Source organism: Mesoplodon mirus, assembly GCF_964341445.2.
Source record: "Mesoplodon mirus genome assembly, chromosome: 19".
Lineage (NCBI taxonomy): Eukaryota > Metazoa > Chordata > Mammalia > Artiodactyla > Ziphiidae > Mesoplodon > Mesoplodon mirus.
Window position 1 is genome coordinate 36,497,379 of NC_138995.1, and position 19,054 is coordinate 36,516,432.

The 19,054-nt window shown below is 37.8% G+C and overlaps 1 protein-coding gene across 2 annotated transcripts in view; it reads left to right on the forward strand.

Moving 5' to 3' along the window:
- Window positions 1-19,054, forward strand: part of ITFG1 (integrin alpha FG-GAP repeat containing 1) — a 275,883-nt gene that overhangs the window by 63,395 nt on the left and 193,434 nt on the right. For both annotated transcript variants that reach the window (XM_082607433.1, XM_082607434.1), the window contains exons 7-8: window positions 5,622-5,683; window positions 13,217-13,298. In XM_082607433.1, the coding sequence (XP_082463559.1) occupies window positions 5,622-5,683; window positions 13,217-13,298 (144 nt within the window). The remainder of the gene's footprint in view (window positions 1-5,621; window positions 5,684-13,216; window positions 13,299-19,054) is intronic.

The following is a 19,054-nucleotide window of genomic DNA, read 5'->3' on the forward strand; positions in this document are numbered from 1 at the left end:
TGACCGATAAGGGAAGGCAGGGCGGGAGTAGGTTTATTGTTTACCCAGTGTTAAGGGCCTTTAGTCTTATAATAATGTGTGCCTGTGTTCCAGAGTATTGTGTCTAAGTGTCTAGTCAGAGCTCTCTGCTAAGCATAGAGAATCTTCATTTGGGCCCCTTTCAGGATAGGAAAGAGAAAGAAAGGGAAAGGAAGTCTAGATAGAAGTTTATGAACTTAAAATTGAAATTTTAAAATGATTCTTAGAAATTTGGACTTCTTCCTTATAATAGTATCTTGTGAATGGGGACCCATTCAAATAGGTTCCTCATACCATCTACTAAATTAGTGCATTTGTACAGAATATTATCTGGCAGTGTTTGGTATAGGGAATATAGAAAGTAGGGTTGGTTCTCTGTGAACAAATATGTAACCAAAGCAATAATCTATCAGGTTTTAACCTAGTACCTCAAATTGACTTTGCAGAGATGTTTTTAATTTTTTCCTATACTGCTTAAAATATTTTGAATTATATTTCAATATTTTTCAAATATGATTTTCCATATTTAAAAATTATATTTCTGTAGCAACAACAATTGGCTGGAGCTAACTAGTTGCCATCCTCTTTGGTCGGTGATGGACTCTTTTTAGTTCCTCTCAGTCCCCTACTTCCTACTGTCTCCCCCATCCTGAGATCTTTAGTCAGGTTGTATGCCCTGTGCCTTTTTACTATTTGATCATCTTGGTTGTACCAGGACCTCTTAACTTCTTTAAGTTAGAGCCTCATGCCTTACAGCGTTTGAGTTGATGACCTCTGAGCTTCAGAATGCAGTTAAACTGCTGCTGCGTAAGGGAAGAGTTGTTGGCATTAGCTGGTTTATCTTAATGATTTCAGCAGTCATATAGCCTTCAGTGTACTGTTTTATGAACAAGTGGAAACAGAAGAAAGATAATTTTATTCTACACTCTCATGCTGCCCTTTCACTAGTGTTAACTGGGACTAAGAAAGACTGGACAGTACTACAGAACAGTTGTAAACATGAACTTGGCAAATCCTCCTGGCTCAAGCATAGAAACAGTACAGAATACTGCTTTGAACCATTCTTTGTGAAAATGTCTGATGCTTCTAGAAAATACCAAGAATGTTTTATTAGCTATGTTTTTTCCAAATGAACCATGAACTCCTTTGGAAATACAGTGACTGTCAATATCCAAGGAGAATTTCTTCATGCAGGAACTATAAATGACATTACGAATACTACTTTTTAAAAATTTGCATTGGAATATTTTTCTTAAAAAGTTGAGATGTCACACTGAGGGGATACAGTGCCAGAAATCACAATTTTTAATCTCTTCCTTTATACCGTAGTGTATCAAAAGGATGTTAGGTGTCCATTATTAATGATTAACCTTTGTTTTGATTTTTCCTAACATGGTTTAGTTCACATAGTCCAACTTCCAATTTAAGTTTCTAAAACTCCTACGGCTTCCTTTTGATGCCAACATTAACCAAAGGGTTTTTCATTTGAAAGGAAGGCTCTGCTGCACTTGGCAAGGATTAAAATGCAGTCGTTTAATCCTTTCAAGCTATGAATGGAGATAATTGAAGCATAAACCGTTTAAAGTTTTTGTACACACTTACTTGACTATGTGTCTATATTTTGAGGAGAAGAGACTGCATGAACATAGACTATTTTCACTATTTTACTTGTTAAAAGAATCTAATGAAAAAGGATTTAATTGAGTTTGGGGTTTATATCTTGAATTTTTCACTAACTTATAATGCACTCTTTTGATAAAGATTATTTCTTCAAATGAATACCAGTGATGTCAGCTATCATCATATTGTTTCTATTAGCATTTTTAAATTAGTTTTCAAGACAAGAAGGGCAAACGCATATCCAGAATATGTATCTACTCTTATAAAATGAATTGCTGCCACTTCTAGAGTAGATGAGGTCCAATGTAATCACCATACCCCCAACTCCTTATTGTGCCTCATCTTGCACCCCATCTTCCCTACCCCACCCCTTAACCCCTGCCTTGATCAAGTACTCTCAGAATGCCAGTACATGTTAGCTAGGTCCTGCACTTAATTCAGGCTGTAGTCCCTTTCTCCCTCAAATGTGCACACATTCCTGGTTAGGTTATCTTCTAATTTAACCCCACTTTTTGGCCTAGTGGCAGCAGAGAAGGTGGGACAGACTGTAGGAAGTGGGAAGAATGTTGCCTAATGGAGTTAGAAACTTCTCCATCATCTTCCAATAAGAGAGAACTCTAGCCTTTAGGGGAAACTTCTCCATCATCTTCAAACAAGAGGGAATGTCAACCTTTAACAGTCCACTCCTGCAGGCTCTGAAAATCCATTCAAGTGAATCTCAGGATTCATGATTTTCAGGTTATCACCTAAGTGTTCCTATCCCATGGGTCAAATATCATTTTTTCCCATCCAGGGCTCTAACCTTAACATAGCAGACCTGCTTAGGTTGAGAATTCAACCTTTTTGGAAGCTCTTCTACTCTTACCATGAAGTCCTGGTCTTAGTCGTCAGCTTTCCTTGCCTCCTGCTACTGGAGGTGAGAACCTCTTGTTTTGCTCCCCAAGAGGCCCTCTGGCTTTCACACTTAGCTTTTAATTTCTCATTAATCACGCTCAACCTTTGTGTCTTTCCTTTATTTCCTCAATTGAGCTTAGCAGTAGCCATCAAACTCTGCTGCCCTTATAGTTAGTGTTTATCTCATATTTCTCAAAAAGCCTCAAGTATCACAACCAGTGGTACATTCCCTTCCACCAGAATACTACCCAAGACAGCATCAGTAAAAGATAGTGTGGCTGTCTGTGTACTGCTTACCCCCAGTGAAGGAATCTTTATTGCCAGTACCATGATAGGTGATCCAACTCCAAAATCTTAGTGTCTGCTTTCTCAGATCACTTTTGTTATTAACTGTTGTAGATTGGGTTCCCTGCAAAGAAAATTCTGAGGTGGAGATTAGTGTACAAGAAGTTTGTTTTAGGGAGTGCTCTAGTCAGTACGAGTGGAAGGGAAAAGTTGAACTATGATTCAGTGTCAGTAGAAACCTCAGCTGACCTTGGGACCTCTGAATGTGGAATGGCCCTGCAGAGTTGTCCTGAGTTGTGGTGAGGGGGTCTAGTCTTTATTTCTCTGAACTGACTAGTTATTGAATGCAGGCTAGCACCGAAAAGGTCACAACCTTTGGCAAGGTAGTACTCTTCAGCCAAAACTGTCCTCCAAAGGGCTGGTTTCTTAGGGCTGTCTGCCAGCAGCATTTTCAGCAGCTGAGGGAATAAGTCCTTCATTTCCATGAGGGATCTCAGTGGCATGTCACAGCATCCATTAGTTTTATTGAGTACATTTCCTTTCATTTTATTGTGTAAATTGCTCTTTTTTAAAAATATTTATTTGCTTTTGGCTGTGTTGGGTCTTAGTTGCAGCACGTGGGATCTTTCGTTGTGATGCATGGGCTCTTCGTTGTGGCATGTGGGCTTCTCTCTCTAGTTGTGGTGCAGGGGCTCAGTAGTTGCAGCACGTGGGCTCTCTAGTTGCGACACATGGGTTCCAGAGCGAGCGGGCTCTGTAGTTGTGATGCGCTGGCTCCAGAGCACACAGGCTCTGTAGTTGTGGCACGCGGGCTCTCTAGTTGTGGCTCACATGCTCAATAGTTGCGGCACATGAGCCCAGTTGCCCTGTGGCATGTGGGAGGGTAAGAACTTTATCGCTTTGTTGACTAAAATTTTTTTCTAGCTGTTGTTTCATTCTCATTTCATTCAGTCTGAGGCATGATTCTTCATATTGAATTGTTAATAATTAATTGTCTCTATTTTTATTTCTCCACATAATGAATTATTTATTTTTCTATAACCTCTTTATATAATTGAATGATGAAATGAAATTTTTTTAAATCTGTTTTATAAGGTACTTCCAATCCCTCATGTCACTTGACTGTTTTTCAAAGTCTTAATAAATAGCCAGTGAAGCTGTGAAAATAGAATCAACAAACATCATGGCAATGGCAAAAAAATGAGCCTGGAAATGTAGGTAGGTAGGCTTTCACCTGACAGATGATGAGATTATTCCTATATCCTGGAAGAGAAGAAATGAGATCAAATTTGCACTTTTGTTTTTTAATCATGCTGATGGCAGTGTGAAGGATACATGGGCGAAGGAGGGAAGATCGGTTGTAGGTATATCATCACATAAATCGCAGATATTGTTTGGGAGTTTTCCTAGAGGAGTATGGAAATAAATACTTCATTGGGAGTATATGTTTGACAGATAAAGAAATTATCTTAGTAAAAGACTACATTTCTATATCCATAGGCAAAGCATCCTTAGTGTGGTGAAAATAAATTCAGAGATATTTGATATATTGACAGAGACAATTGTTCCACTTAGTCAGTTTTGAGTTCAACTAATAATAAAAGCGAACAGGTTACTTAGTTTTCCGAGGATTGTATGAAAATCTTTCTTATTGTAATTATTACATAAATTAGCTTCATTAAATTAATATGAAGCCTTTACAGAAAACATTAACATATCAATGATAGTTTTCTAAACACATTTAATGGGATTAAAAAAAACTTTTCTTAAAGATAGTTGTGGTCTTTATACCACGTTCATCTTTTTAAAACGCAAAAGAGTAATGTCATTTTAATATTCCTGTGAGTCAACTCATCATTTTAAAACTTCTCTATTTATTAAGTAAAATTGCCATTATCAAACGTAGTAAATGCTGCTACTAGAATAGACTTGCAGATTACCTGGCTTTTGGATTAATAGGTTGTTTGATTTGACTGTCAACCTACTGTTTTTCAAAAAATTTTATTAAAATTCTTGCACTTTTTAATAAAACTTTTTTAGTTGGAATATATGAAGACAATTCTATTAAAATTTGAAATACAATTTATTGTTCACTTAACATGAGTGCCAAAGATTGTGGATGCTGTAATACTGTTATTTAAAATCATGCTGAAACCTGACTATGATATATAGTTAAGTGTTGCTTTTAGGGTGAGAAAGCAAAATGTGATTATGATTAGAATATCTTTTTTAAAAATGTAGCCTACCTTAGAATTAAAATGTGTAAGATAAAAAAGTAGTACACATAATTGTTCTTAAAAATAAAAAATGCTTTTGAAGGACTAAATGCTTCCTTTAAATACATTTTCCTTAATTGTACTAATACAGGGTCATCTGCTTTCTTTTCTTTGATGGATCAAGCTCGTTAAAATGTAATTTAGGGACTTCCCTGGTGGTCCAGTGGTTAATTAAGACTCTACACTTTCACTGCAGGGGGCACAGGTTTAATCCCTGGTCAGGGAACTAAGATCCCACATGCCACATGGCGCAGCAAAAAAAAAAAAAAAAAAACAGTAGCATTCATCCTTGATCTTGTAAGAGGGTCACATGACCCACCATTGATGACGCTTAGATCTGGATCATGTAAACTATCAATAAACATCATTTGATGTACAAAAAAGTATATATATATGATATATATATATAAAATTTAAAACACATTTAAGTACAACTGTATTAAAACTATTTTTATGTATTGTATTTCTTCCTGTTTTCAAATGTACACATCAGTAACAGAACTTACAAATCTCTTATTTTCCTCCTAGATTTATTCCTCACGACATTGTCTGCCTCTAGTACCTTCCAGTTTGAGATATGGGAAAATTTGGTAAGAAATCTTTTCTTTGAAGCATTTTTAAATGATGGCTTTCAGCAAAAAAAAAGCACACAGTCTTAGAAAGTAAAATGAAAGTAATCACTTGGTCGGTTGGTTTCAACAATAAATAGAACAACCTTAAGAGCTTTTGGTTGCATTGCTGCATTCAAACTGCTGAATATTGCTGAAGGAAATGTTTCTTTCAGCATCCATTCCTCCCTCTGCAGGTTTTTAGGCATGACCCGCCAATTAAACCAATCAGTCTTCCCTAATGCGCATGTTAACAGGGCCCCTGCTAGGCTGTCAGCTGTTGAGAGAGATGCCTGTCATTTAAGTTGTCATCATGATGATTTGTTGAAGAAAACCCCTTTTAAAAGACTAATTTTTCCTCCTTGCCTTCAGGCTTATATACAAAAATAAGAACAATAGATACTAAATTTACTGGCAAGTTGATGAGGATTAAGGAACCTTTCCCAATATACTTTTTTAATTGCAAGTAGGATATTCCCAAACTGATGTCATGGTTTTACTTTATTTTTAGCTTGATGTAGATTATATGAAATATTAATTAATGAAGAATAGACTACGCAGATTTTTAAAGTTGAATTATAGGTACATAATGGAGGATAGGATTTGAGGACAAGCCAAATTGGCCAACTGAGTGACATTCGTCAAATAATGGTCGAGTATTAAACCTCACTTTCCTCATATGGAAAACAGGTATAAGAGTGTCATGTCGGCTTCATAGACTGTGAAGATTAAATGCAACAATGTGTGTAAAATACCTGGCGCACAATAGACACCAAGTTTTAGTTTGAGATCACTTGGTTTCCCACCTATTTACTCCAGATTGTCTTTTATTCAATCCAAATTAAACACATAACATTTTATAGGTTTTTGTTAAAATACTCGTGAAAAATAAACAGATTTTTAAAAATGTAAAGTGTAGGCTCATGGAAGAAGACTCATTATCAACCATCTCTTATAGAAGAGTCATGACTCAGATTTCTTCAAGGAAGGAAACTAGGATCGGGGAAGAGCTTTGTTAAGACAAGATTAGGGCTTTTAAATACTACTAGCTACTTCCAAACTAAGCAATTTGATCCTTTTTTCTTTTTTTTTATGAGGCAAGGAAAAAGAAAGACATCTAAACCAGAAAGATTTATCTTTGTTTAATGTACTATATTTTTTAATGTAGTTATATTTGTTTTTCTGATGATAGAAATACAGTTATATTTTTAATGATTACCATAAATGAAAATTTCCACTAGTGGGGGATACTCATTTTCAGGTGGCCTTGAAAACAATACTTCAAGTGAATCTTGAGGTATTAGAAAATGAGAAAATCAGTCATTTTGATTAACAAACTAGTATCCATCAGGGAGAGAAAAGCCTCATTACAAATAAATATAATATATATATATATATATAATTACAGACTACTTTTGAGTATATTATTTCCTCTCAACCTAGGCTGATATAAAGGTAATAAAGCAACTCCATAGGAGAAAAATCTTCATGAAGAGACTAGATTTTGATTGGGCTCTTTTTTCCCTTTCTTGTTTTCTTTAAAGAAAATAAATAAATTATCTATTTGACAGTAGAGACTAAGGGTTTTTCTTGTGGTAAAACAGCTAGGTCAATAAGGTACTCATGTTAACAATAATATAAAAGTCATTAGTACAAATTAAGGCGAATGTAGACTCAAAACTTGTTCAGATAAAGTGTAGGTTTTGTAAAATGGGAGGATCATTTTTAATTAGAAGTTGGGCAAACAATTCACAGTAACACACTAACTGACAAAAAAAAAAAAAACCTCAAACCCTATAAAACCATATTAGCTAATAGAAGAATATGCACTGCAACAAATCTTTTTAGGTAGTTTGGGCACAGCCCCATGGTAGGTGCTCTGGGAGATCAGAAGTCGACAGAAGATGAGGAGGAGGGCTAAGATGTGAGTGTAGGTAACTCTGACTGGTATGATGAGAGGTACAAACCTCATGCTGCAAGGAGTTAAAAGACAAAGCAGTTGCTTCCATTTGGTCCACCCAGGATCATCAGGGAAGGCTTCAAGGAAGATGTGGTATTTGAAATGGCTGGTACAGATGAGCAGGATTTTAGTGGTTGAAAGTGAGAAAAAGGAAGAGGGCAAGGACATACATGGGAAACACAGGACATAGTCAGAGTAGAAAGTGGCTGGTTTGGGCCAGAATATGAAAAGATACTGGAAGGCTAGATTAGAAGAATTGGTTTAGATAAGATCGGCAAAGGCCTTGACCCCTAAACTAAGTAATTTGATCTTTTAAAAATTTATTGAGAAGCTTAAGTCCTAAAGGTTTTATGACTGAGCATGAGATAAATAGAGCTTTCTTTATTGCAGTTAGTCTGGCTATTGCATATCAGGTAGGTTAGCATGGAAACCTGGAGGTGGGGGGATGACTTAGGTAGAATTTACTATATCCTGGGAAAGAGGTGGATGATTAAAGGAGTAGAATGTTGGGAATAGACAAGAAGGGATAGGTATGAGAAGACAGAATGACCATTAATGCAAGGGTAACAGAAAAGACAAAGGAAGATCTAATTTGGGACAGGAAAAAAAAAATATTTTAGATAAGAGACATATCAATGAAATGGTTAGAAATGTAGGACTGAAACTCAAGGAAGAGAATAGATAAGTATCATGAAGGGAAAGAGTTAAGAGGGGAATGGCAAAGCCAGACCCATGGACAACACCCACCACCCTTAGAAACTCTCACTCTTGGCACTTACTGCCATTTTAGGCCAGATGATTCTTTGTTTTTTTTTATTTGTTTCTGTTTTTTGGAGTTTTTTTTGAAGTATAGTTGATTTACCATGTTGTGCCAATCTCAGCTGTACAGCAGAGTGACTCAGTATACATATATATACATTTTTTTATGTTCTTTTCCATTATGGTTTATCCCAGGAGATTGGATATAGTTCCCTGTGCTATACAGTAGGACCTTATTGCTTATCTCTTCTAAATGTAATAGTTTGCATCTACCAACCTCAAACTCCCCCAGTCCATCCCTCTCCCTCCCCCACTCCCCGTTGGCAACCACAAGTCTGATCTCTATGTCTGAGAGTCTGTTTCTGTTTTGTAGCTAGGTTCATTTGTGCCATGTTTTAGATTCCACACATAAGTGCTATCTCATGGTATTTGTCTCTCTTTTTGACTCTGCTTCATTTAATATGAGAATCTCTAGTTTCATCCATGTTGCTGCAAATGGCATTATTTCTTTTTTATGGCTGAGTAATATTCCATTGTATATATGTACCACATCTTCTTTATCCATTCATCTATCAATGGACATTTAGGTTGTTTCCGTGTTTTGGCTATTGTGAATAGTGGTGCTATGAATATAGGGGTGCATATATCTTTTTTTTTTTTTTTTTTTGTGGTATGCGGGCCTCCCACTGTCGTGGCCTCTCCCGTTGCGGAGCACAGGCTCCGGACGCGCAGGCTCAGCGGCCATGGCTCACGGGCCCAGCCGCTCCGCGGCACGTGGGATCTTCCCAAACCGGGGCACGAACCCGTGTCCCCTGCATCGGCAGGCGGACTCTCAACCACTGCGCCACCAGGGAAGCCCCTGCATATATCTTTTTGAATTATAGTTTTGTCCAGGTATATGCCCAGGAGTGGGATTGCTAGATCATATGGTAATTCTATTTTTAGTTTTCTGAGGAACCTCCATACTGTTTTCCATAACGGCTGTACCAACTTACATTCCCACCAACAGTGCAAGAGGGTTCCCTTTTCTCCACACCCTCTCCAGCATTTGTTATTTGTAGACTTTTTAATGATGGCCATTCTGACCAGTGTGAGGTGGTACCTCATTGTAGTTTTGATTTGCATTTCTCTAATAATAGTGATGTTGAGCATCTTTTCATGTGTCTACCGGCCATAGGCCAGATGATTCTTTAACGTGGAGATCCGTCCTGTGCATTGTATGTTGTTTAGCAGTATCCCCCCTGGCCTCTACTCACTTAGATGCTAGAAGCCGCCTCTCAGTTGTAACAATGAAAATGTCTCCATATATTGCCCAGTGTCCTCTGGCAAACAAAATCACCTTCGGTCAAGAACCATTGCTTTATGCGAATAAAGATGTAGATACATGATAGTCATCCTATGTTGCTTCCTGATCATTTTTTAACATTATAAATATGGCAGTTTTAATAGTAAATATTAAAACCTGCAGGCCAAAGCATAGGTGGTCTTCCATGTAAAGATACTTGTTACAACATAGCACCTGTGGCTGGAATTCAAGCAGAAAATGGCAAATCCCTTGTCAATGGCAGTGTGTTAGCTGCTTCAGTGGTGGGTAGCAGAAATAATAGTATTACTACTGGCGTTCCTACTACCAATTACAGTGTTAACTACGTACATATTTGTGCATATGCTGAGCTAATAAGCACTTTATATGGATTATCTTACTAATCCTCAAAAAAACCTTGTAAAAATTCATTTTAGAGATAAGTAAACGGATGCTTACATTAGAACTAACTTGTTCAGACCTCAAAGCTAGGAAACAATGGAGCTGGCAGTTGAACTAGGAAATCTGTCTCTAAAACTTGGACCCTCAAGTCATTGCATAGTCATTCCAGAAACCAAGTAGGTGGAAGAAAAGGTAAAAGACATAGTTATGATTGTAGCAGTGTGTTAGCCCAATTTTGGATTGCAGGACTACAATGAAGGCAAGTAAGAACAGCATGGTAATGAATGGGACAGAGTGGAGTGGTCTCAAATAGCAGCCCATGAAAAAAGTACTTGCAGCTCAGAAGCACAGGACTGACATTATAAAAATACCTTAAAAGTGCCTGATAACTTTACATTTTGCAGAACTCTTCCTAATATTTCATTCCATTGATCCTCTCTAGAAAGAACCCTGCAAGTACACAGTACATTTATCCCCTTCTAACAGTTGAAGAATGGAGACCCAGAGCAGTAAGTGGCTGTTCCAAAGTGATACAGCTTATCAGTGAAAGGAGGACTAGAACCGTGTCATCTAACTACATGTCTACTTCCCTTTCTACCAGACTGTTCTACTCTCTCAGTTTAAAAGAGTATTGATCACGTTTGTCTTTCCTACATTAAATAGGTACAAAGCAGCTTCATCTTTGAAAATAAGTGTAGGCATGCATCACTTTAAAATATGTCATCTAATAAGAGTAATAACATAGTGATGATTAAGTTTATTGAATCATTTTAATCAAATCCTAAATATGTACATGACACTGAAATTAAGTCCTGTAGGTTTGTACTGCCAAATGGAGTAAAGAATAAGCAATGATAATGATGGAAAGATAAATTCAGTAAAGTGTTATCTTTTCCCCCAATTATTTCATATATATAATGTATTCTGCATGCTCTCACTGTAGCAAGAATATATGATTCTCTTTTTCTTACAGTTAGAAGAGGGTTTTGTTCTTCTTATACTGAGGTTCATGGTGAATGTGGCATCTTAGAAATGGGAGGCTGTCACCTGGGGAGTATTCAATGTTTCTTGGTGGAGATGCATTATGAAGTTATACAGGCATACCTTTTTTATTGTGCTGCACTTTATTACACTTCGCAGATAGAGCTTTTTTTTTTTTTTCCCCCAAATTGAAGGTTTGTGGTGGCCCTGTGTCAAGCAAGTATATCAGCACCATTTTTCCAGCAGTATTTGGTCACTTCTTCTTTTCTGTGTCACTTTTCGTAATTCTGACAATATTTCAAACTTTTTCCATAGTATTATATTTATTATGGTGATCTGTGATTATTGATCTTTGATGTTACTATTGCAAAAAGATTACAACTTGCTGAAGGTTTAGGATGACAGCACTTTTTTCAGCAATAAAGTATTTTTTAATTAAGGTATGTACATTTTTTTAGGCATGATGCTTTTGCACACTTGATAGACTACAGTATAGTATAAAAATAACTTTTTATATGCACTGGGAAACCAGAATATTCCTGTGACTTGCTTTATTGCAATACTCACTTTATTGTGGTGTTCTGGACTGCAATATCTCTAAAGTATGCCTGTATCTGGAAACATTTCTAAATATATTTTATTAAGTTTAACAGAACTTCACTGGGGTAATTCATTCACTTGAGTCATTTAATAGGTTGATGTTCAGCTTTATGTTAGATGAGGCTGATGTATTTTAAGAGAGGTTTTTCCATTCATTCAAGAATAATTATGTCCACTTTGTACCCGATGCTGTAATCTTTCTAGAATGCAAATTCACTTGACACTTCAGTCAGAAATTTGGCGATTTTGATGCATCTCTAGTGTAATTTCAGGTACTAAGTAAGACTGAAGGGGAATCCTAAGTTTTAAGACAAGTAAATAAGATTTCCATAGAAAAATCATTCAAAAATATATCAGATACTTTAATAATGGTAGGTAGGAGAAACATGTTTCTGCGTGTGGATGATGGTGTATTAAAATGGTTGGAAAACTGCCTGTCACAAGGCAAATTTTACTTATTCATGTTCCTCAAGCATTTAATCTTCATGCTTTCAGTGTAGCAATGCCTTTCTCTGTAAATGTTAGAAATGATTTTTAAGAAACTAACTTGCAGATATGCAGTATCCTTAGAGGAACAAAGAAGAAAAATGTTTTAAAATTGTATAATATTTTAAAATATATAGGTATCCTATATAAAGTATGTAGGAATCAGGGTCAGTATGTCGAATAGTGAATAGAGAAATCAGTGATAAGAAGAGAGCTCTAAAGCTGAGAGCTCAAAACCCAAATGCAGAGTTTTTTTTTTTTTTCTCTTGTGTAGTAATCTAAAATTATAGAAAAGAAAGACAATAATTTAAAGAAATGCATATTATTTTTGTAAGCCAGACATTCCATTTTGGTAAGAGTAACTGAAACAAATGATCTCTAATGGGTTCTCCTTTTTTGTTTAGCTTATCCACCTCTGGTTAGTACATGGCAGCTGTTGTACTCCTTTGCTCCCTTTCTGATTGATACATAAACTTGGGTTGATAATGAATGGGCCATTTAAGGATGAATGTAATTCTCATCTCATTTGAGTATCTGTTCCAAATTAACCCCCAACAGAATCTTCTTCCTTGAAATCTGTAAGACACAGTGTCTTTCCTACTTATACCACTTATATGTTACCTTCAGAAATTCTGTTTTCCTGACTTATGTTTTATCTCCCAACTGGACTGTAAGCTCTTTGAAGGTAGGAACTATGTTTTGGGCTTCTTTATATTCCCCAAACCTTCCACAGTACTTGAAAATAGAAGACACTCATTCTGTCTGAAATTATGATGATGATTTAGTAAAACATACCATAACTGAATTGACAGCAAGGAAAGCACTCCAGATGCACATCTTCAACTCACAGCAGTTTCTTTCATTTTATGAGAAAAGTGGAACAGAAAATTGGGATAATTTTTTGCAGTACAACAAAAGTCTTAAATTATTTATTTCTCTGCTTTAGTTAAAATGCTTTGTTTCACACTTGACAAATGAATGGATTATGATGATGGTCTAATCCAAAACTTTCTGCCTTTAACAGGATGGAAATTTCTCTCTCAGCTCTGTATTTGAAAAACCTCAAAATATGATGGTAGTTGGACAGTCAGCATTTGCCGACTTTGGTAAGATTGTTTTTGTCTTTGAAAGTCTCCCCATCTCTCTGACCTAGTAATATTAATCCCCCATATCTAAAAGTAACTTTAGTGTCTTCAGAGCTATTATAGATTTAAAAGATGCCTGTTCTAGTATTATACATAGCATGTGGTCAATTCTTTAATACAATAAGGAGCAATTTTTGACGTGTGTTTAAATTATAGTTTGAATTTAAGGGACTCCTGTTTGCAGGAGTAACATGCAACACAAGGATGTCTACTGAGGCTTTTCTAGAGAATACCAAATAGTAATTATCATGACATTTTTATGTATATCCACACAGTAGAACAAAAATATTGAAGAAATTAACCTGATCTCGTCAAACTACTTGAATATTAAAAAACATTTTTGTTTACATCTTAATTCCAAAGAGTAGCATCTGTTATGAATCTCTGTTTTCCATATGATTCTATACAATAAATCAAGTTCAGAACTTCCAAAGCATATATGGCTCTTTCATCATTTGTCAGGGTTATTATTAAAAGGATTTAGGTGTCAGATGGAAAAGTGGTCTAGATGACCACTACCTGAGTCCAAAGTTCACTCCCATCCTGCTTTTCCTTCATTCTACCAACAAACACCTCAGCCTGTTCCTCAAAATGCAGGTGACATATTACCACCTCCAGAGGCCCCAGTTTCTTCATTTGTAAAATGAGGATGATGATTATAACCACCTCACAAGGCTATTGTGAATAACACAATGTGAGTAAAGCACAGTGCCAAGCACAGAGTAAGTGCACAGGAAATTGTATAATCTCAGTCTTTTCACTGGACTTATTTGGTCTTGTTATTGTTGCTTTTTGCTCTGCTGACTAAATCAACTCATTGTTCAGTGTCGTAGAGACGTGTCCCATGGCAACTAAAGCAGGATGTTTGATAGTGTTATTTGATGAAAATTTCAACATGAATCTCTGTTGTACTGTATTTTAGTTTTATTACATTGAATATTACTTTAATTTTGAGCAAATTTCTGGGGCTGATTTATAGTCTTTAATGCAAATAGTCAAGTGTTAGGATACATGAATTTTTCTTTTAATTTGCTTATGGACTTGATTAGCTGGATTAATGACAAATCCCTTTGCAAGTCTCTTTCTAGGGAAAGAAGTATATATGCAATATATAATTCTCAGGAGGCTCACAGACCTCCCTTAACCCCTGGTTAGGATCCTCCAAATTGAAGATATTTGTTTTATGATTGTGTGTTTTATATGATGAAGTGCTTTGCTTGTAACAAAGTTATTAGTAGCTTTACTTAAAGATTTTTTTAAATTGTGCTAACCATAAACATAGACATTTAATTTACATGTTTGTATTTTTTCAATGTGCAGAAACTTGACTATTTCTCCCCTATTTTTAATAACTTTAGGTGAGTATATCAGTAAACTTTTTTAATGGATCAGTAAATTTTAAATAAATAGCCCACACTGTCTTCTTAAAACTTGATGTATTTTTAGCTGGGTATTATCAAAAAACAAGACTGCTTATGAGTCCAAACAGATGGCATTAAATAAGGTTATGAATATTAATATATAAAAATATGCATTTTCCTATACATTTGAATATGTCTGTGAATTGCATCCTGCCCTCCATCCGCCACCCCTCCCACTCCTTTTGAACCAAGGCAAGGGAAGTGACTGACAGCCAGGAAGTCAGAGTGATATCAGAAATTCACCATTTGTTTGGTGAAAAAAAAAGCACATGCTTGAAGCACATGCATGAATAAATGATATAGCTCACAGGAAGACTCCTGCACCAAAAAGGAATGTTTAAATGGCTCCCAGCTCACCTACGTTGTCTAGGAACAGAAGTTTTTTTTACCTATGATGAAGTTTTTAGTTTCTAATGTAAAATATTTTTTAAAAGATACCAAAAAAACCTATTCTAAAAGAAGGCTGTGCTGGTATAGTGAAAGGGAGGTAGGGTGGTTTGAAATCAAACAAATCAGGAACTTAAAGCAAATAAAACAAGGAAATAATTACTCAGACTTATGATAACATTATTTATTCCCTTTATAAGACAAAGAAATACTTTCCCAGAAATCACCTAAATAAAACCCTATGAAATGTTACACAGCCAATAAAAATGGGAGTTATGAAGATTCTGTTAGGAGAAAAAAGCAGAACAGTATGTTGTACAGTATGATCATTTAAAAAAAATAAGACTAGAGCGAAATATATCAAAATGATGATAATGGTTGCATTAAAGTCAGAAAATAGGTTATCTTATTACCTATTTTCCAAATTTTCTGCTATGTGGTTAGATTGATTTAGTAATGAAAAGGAAAATATAGAAGGATAATAGTCAACTATGGCAAGAAAGAAACCAAAGTATGTACTTAAAGTGTTTAGATTTTTTTGTCATAGTACCTCTGAGTTCATATATAATTTATTCTATCCTCTGAGTTGCATGAACAACTTCTTCAGAGAATGTCATGTACTTCCACACAGTCTTTAACTCCTACAGCTTTGTAGATACAGTAGTAGTCCTTAGGTATCCACGGGGGATTGGTTCTAGGACCACCCCACCATCACCAGTTCCCACCAGCTACTGCCAGATACCCAAATCCGAGGATATTCAAGTCCCTTATAGTGTAGAAAATTACATGGTACCGTCAGCCCTCCATTTCTGTGGCTTCTGCAGTTGGTTGAATGGATGCAGAACCCATGGATATGTAGGGCCAACTGTACCTTTTTAAATTAACTTCAGAAAGTAAAACAAAATCTTCTGGTCTGATGGGATATGCAGAAGGTAATGCTTCTGGGACATGGAATAGGAAGTCAGGGGAAGTTTATTAGAATCTCTGAGATGCCTGAGATTTTCATATCAAAAGAGTGGTAGATTTCAGAAGATGTGGTTCATATATACAATGGAATATCACTCAGCCATAAAAAGGAACAAAATTGGGTCATTTGTAGAGATGGATGGACCAGAGTCTGTCATACAGAGTGAAGTAAATCAGAAAGAGAAAAAAAATATTAACACATGTAGGTGGAATCTAGAAAAACGGTACAGCTGAACCAATTTGCCGGGCAGGAATAGAGACACAGACGTAGGGAACGTACCTGTAGACACGGGGGTGGGATGAATTGGCAAATTGGGATTCACGTATGTGCACTGCCGTGTGTAAAACAGATAGCTAGTGAGAACCTGCTGTATAGCGCAGGGAGCTCAGCTTGGTGCTCTGTGGTGACCTAGATGGGATGGGATGGGGGGTGGTGGGAGGGAGGTCCAAGAGGGAAGGGATATATGTATACATATAGCTGATTTACTTCATCGTACAGCAGAAACTAACAAAACATTGTAAAGCAACTATACCCCAATTAAAAAAAAAAAAAAAAGACAGAGGGTAGATTTAAACAGTTTTGAAATACTCGACCTTCTAAGGATGGAAACCAGTCAGGAGACAGGTCGGGCATGAGGTGGTGTGAGCATGAGCTAACTACATCAATAATTGCAGGGACAGTTGGGAGAAACTTTGCAAAGAAAGAATCAGTAGGAGCGGCACTCACCAGCCCGAAAGGCTTGTCTGCTCGCCCGCCGGGGCGCGCAGCGCTGGAAGCTGAGGCTCGGGCTTCGGTCAGAGCGCAGGGAGAGGACTGGGGCTGGCGGCGAGAACTCAGCCTGAAGGGGGCTAATGTGCCACAGCTAGCCGGGAGGGAGTCCGGGAAAACTCTGGAGCTGCCGAAGAGGCAAGAGACTTTTTCTCCCCTCTTGGTTTCCTGGTGCGCTAGGAGAGGGGATTAAGAGCGCTGCTTAAAGGGGCTCCACGGACGGGCGCGAGTCGCGACTGAAAGCGCGGAGCCCAGTGACAGGCGTGGGACGCTGGGGCTGCTGCTGCCGCCGCCAAGAAGCCTGTGTGCGAGCGCAGGTCACTGCCCACACCGCCCTTCCGGGAGCCTGTGCAGCCCGCCACTGCCGGGGTCCCGGGATCCAGGGGCGGCTTCCCTGGGAGAACGCACGGCGCGCCTCGGGCTGGTGCAACGTCACGCCGACCTCTGCCGCTGCAGGCTTGCCCCGCACTCCGTGCCCCTCCCTCCCGCCCGGCCTGAGTGAGCCAGAGTCCCCGAAGAGGCTTCTCCTTTAACCCTGTCCTATCTGAGCGAAGAACAGACGCCCTCCAGCGACCTACACGCAGAGGCGGGGCCAAATCCAAAGCTGAGACCCAGGAGCTGTGAGAACAAAGGAGAAAGGGAAACCTCTCCCAGCAGCCTCAGAAGCAGCGGATTAAAGCTCCACAATCAACTTGATGTACCCTGCATCTGCGGAATACATGAATAGACAACACATCATCCCAAATTGAGGAGCCCAGAGTCAGTGCTGTGCCTCTGAGGTGGGAGAGCCAACTTCAGGACACTGGTCCACAAGAGACCTCCCAGCTCCACATAATATCAAACGGCGAAAATCTTCCAGAGATCTCCATCTCAACACCAGCACCCAGCTTCACTCAACGACCAGCAGGCTACAGTGCTGGACACCCTGAGCCAAACAACTAGCAAGACAGGAACACAACGCCACCCATTAGCAGAGAGGTGGCCTAAAATCATAAAAAGTCCACAGACACCCCAAAACACACCACCAGACGTGGACCTGCCCACCAGAAAGACAAGATCCAGCCTCATCCACCAGAACACAGGCACTAGTCCCCTCCACCAGGAAGCCTACACAACCCACTAAACCAACCTTAGCCACTGGGGACAGACACCAAAAACAACAGGAACTACGAACCTGCAGCCTGCAAAAAGGAGACCCCAAACACAGTAACATAAGCAAAATGAGAAGACAGAAAAACACACAGCAGGAGAAGGAGCAAGATAAAAACCCACCAGACCTAACAAATGAAGAGGTAATAGGCACTCTACCTGAAAAAGAATTCAGAATAATGATGGTAAAGATGATCCAAGATTCTATTTCCCAGATCCAAAATCTTGGAAATAGAATAGACAAAATGCAAGAAACAGTTAACAAGGACCTAGAAGAACTAAAGATGAATCAAACATCGATTAAAAACACAATAAATGAAATGAAAAATACTCTAGATGGGATCAATAGCAGAATAACTGAGGCAGAAGAACGGATAAGTGAGGTGGAAGATAAAATAGTGGAAATAACTGCTGCAGAGCAAAATAAAGAAAAAAGAATGAAAAGAACAGAGGACAGTCTCAGAGACCCCTGGGACAACATTAAACGCACCAACATTCGAATTATAGGGGTTCCAGAAGAAGAAGAGAAAAAGAAAGGGACTGAGAAAATATTTGAAGAGATTATAGTTGAAAACTTCCCTAATATGGGAAAAGAAATAGTTAATCAAGTCCAGGAGGCACAGAGAGTCCCATACAGAATAAATCCAAGGAGAAATACGCCAAGACACATATTAATCAAACTGTCAAAAATTAAACACAAAGAAATCCTATTAAAAGCAGCAAGGCAAAAACAACAAATAACACACAAGGGAATCCCCATCAGGATAACAGCTGATCTCTCAGCAGAAACTCTACAAGCCAGAAGGGAGTGGCAGGACATACTTAAAGTGATGAAGGAGAAAAACCTGCAACCAAGATTACTCTACCCAGTAAGGATCTCATTCAGATTTGATGGAGAAATGAAAACGTTTACAGACAAGCAAAAGCTGAGAGAGTTCAGCACCACCAAACCAGCTTTACAACAAATGCTAAAGGAACTTCTCTAGGCAAGAAACACAACAGAAGTAAAAGACCTACAATAATGA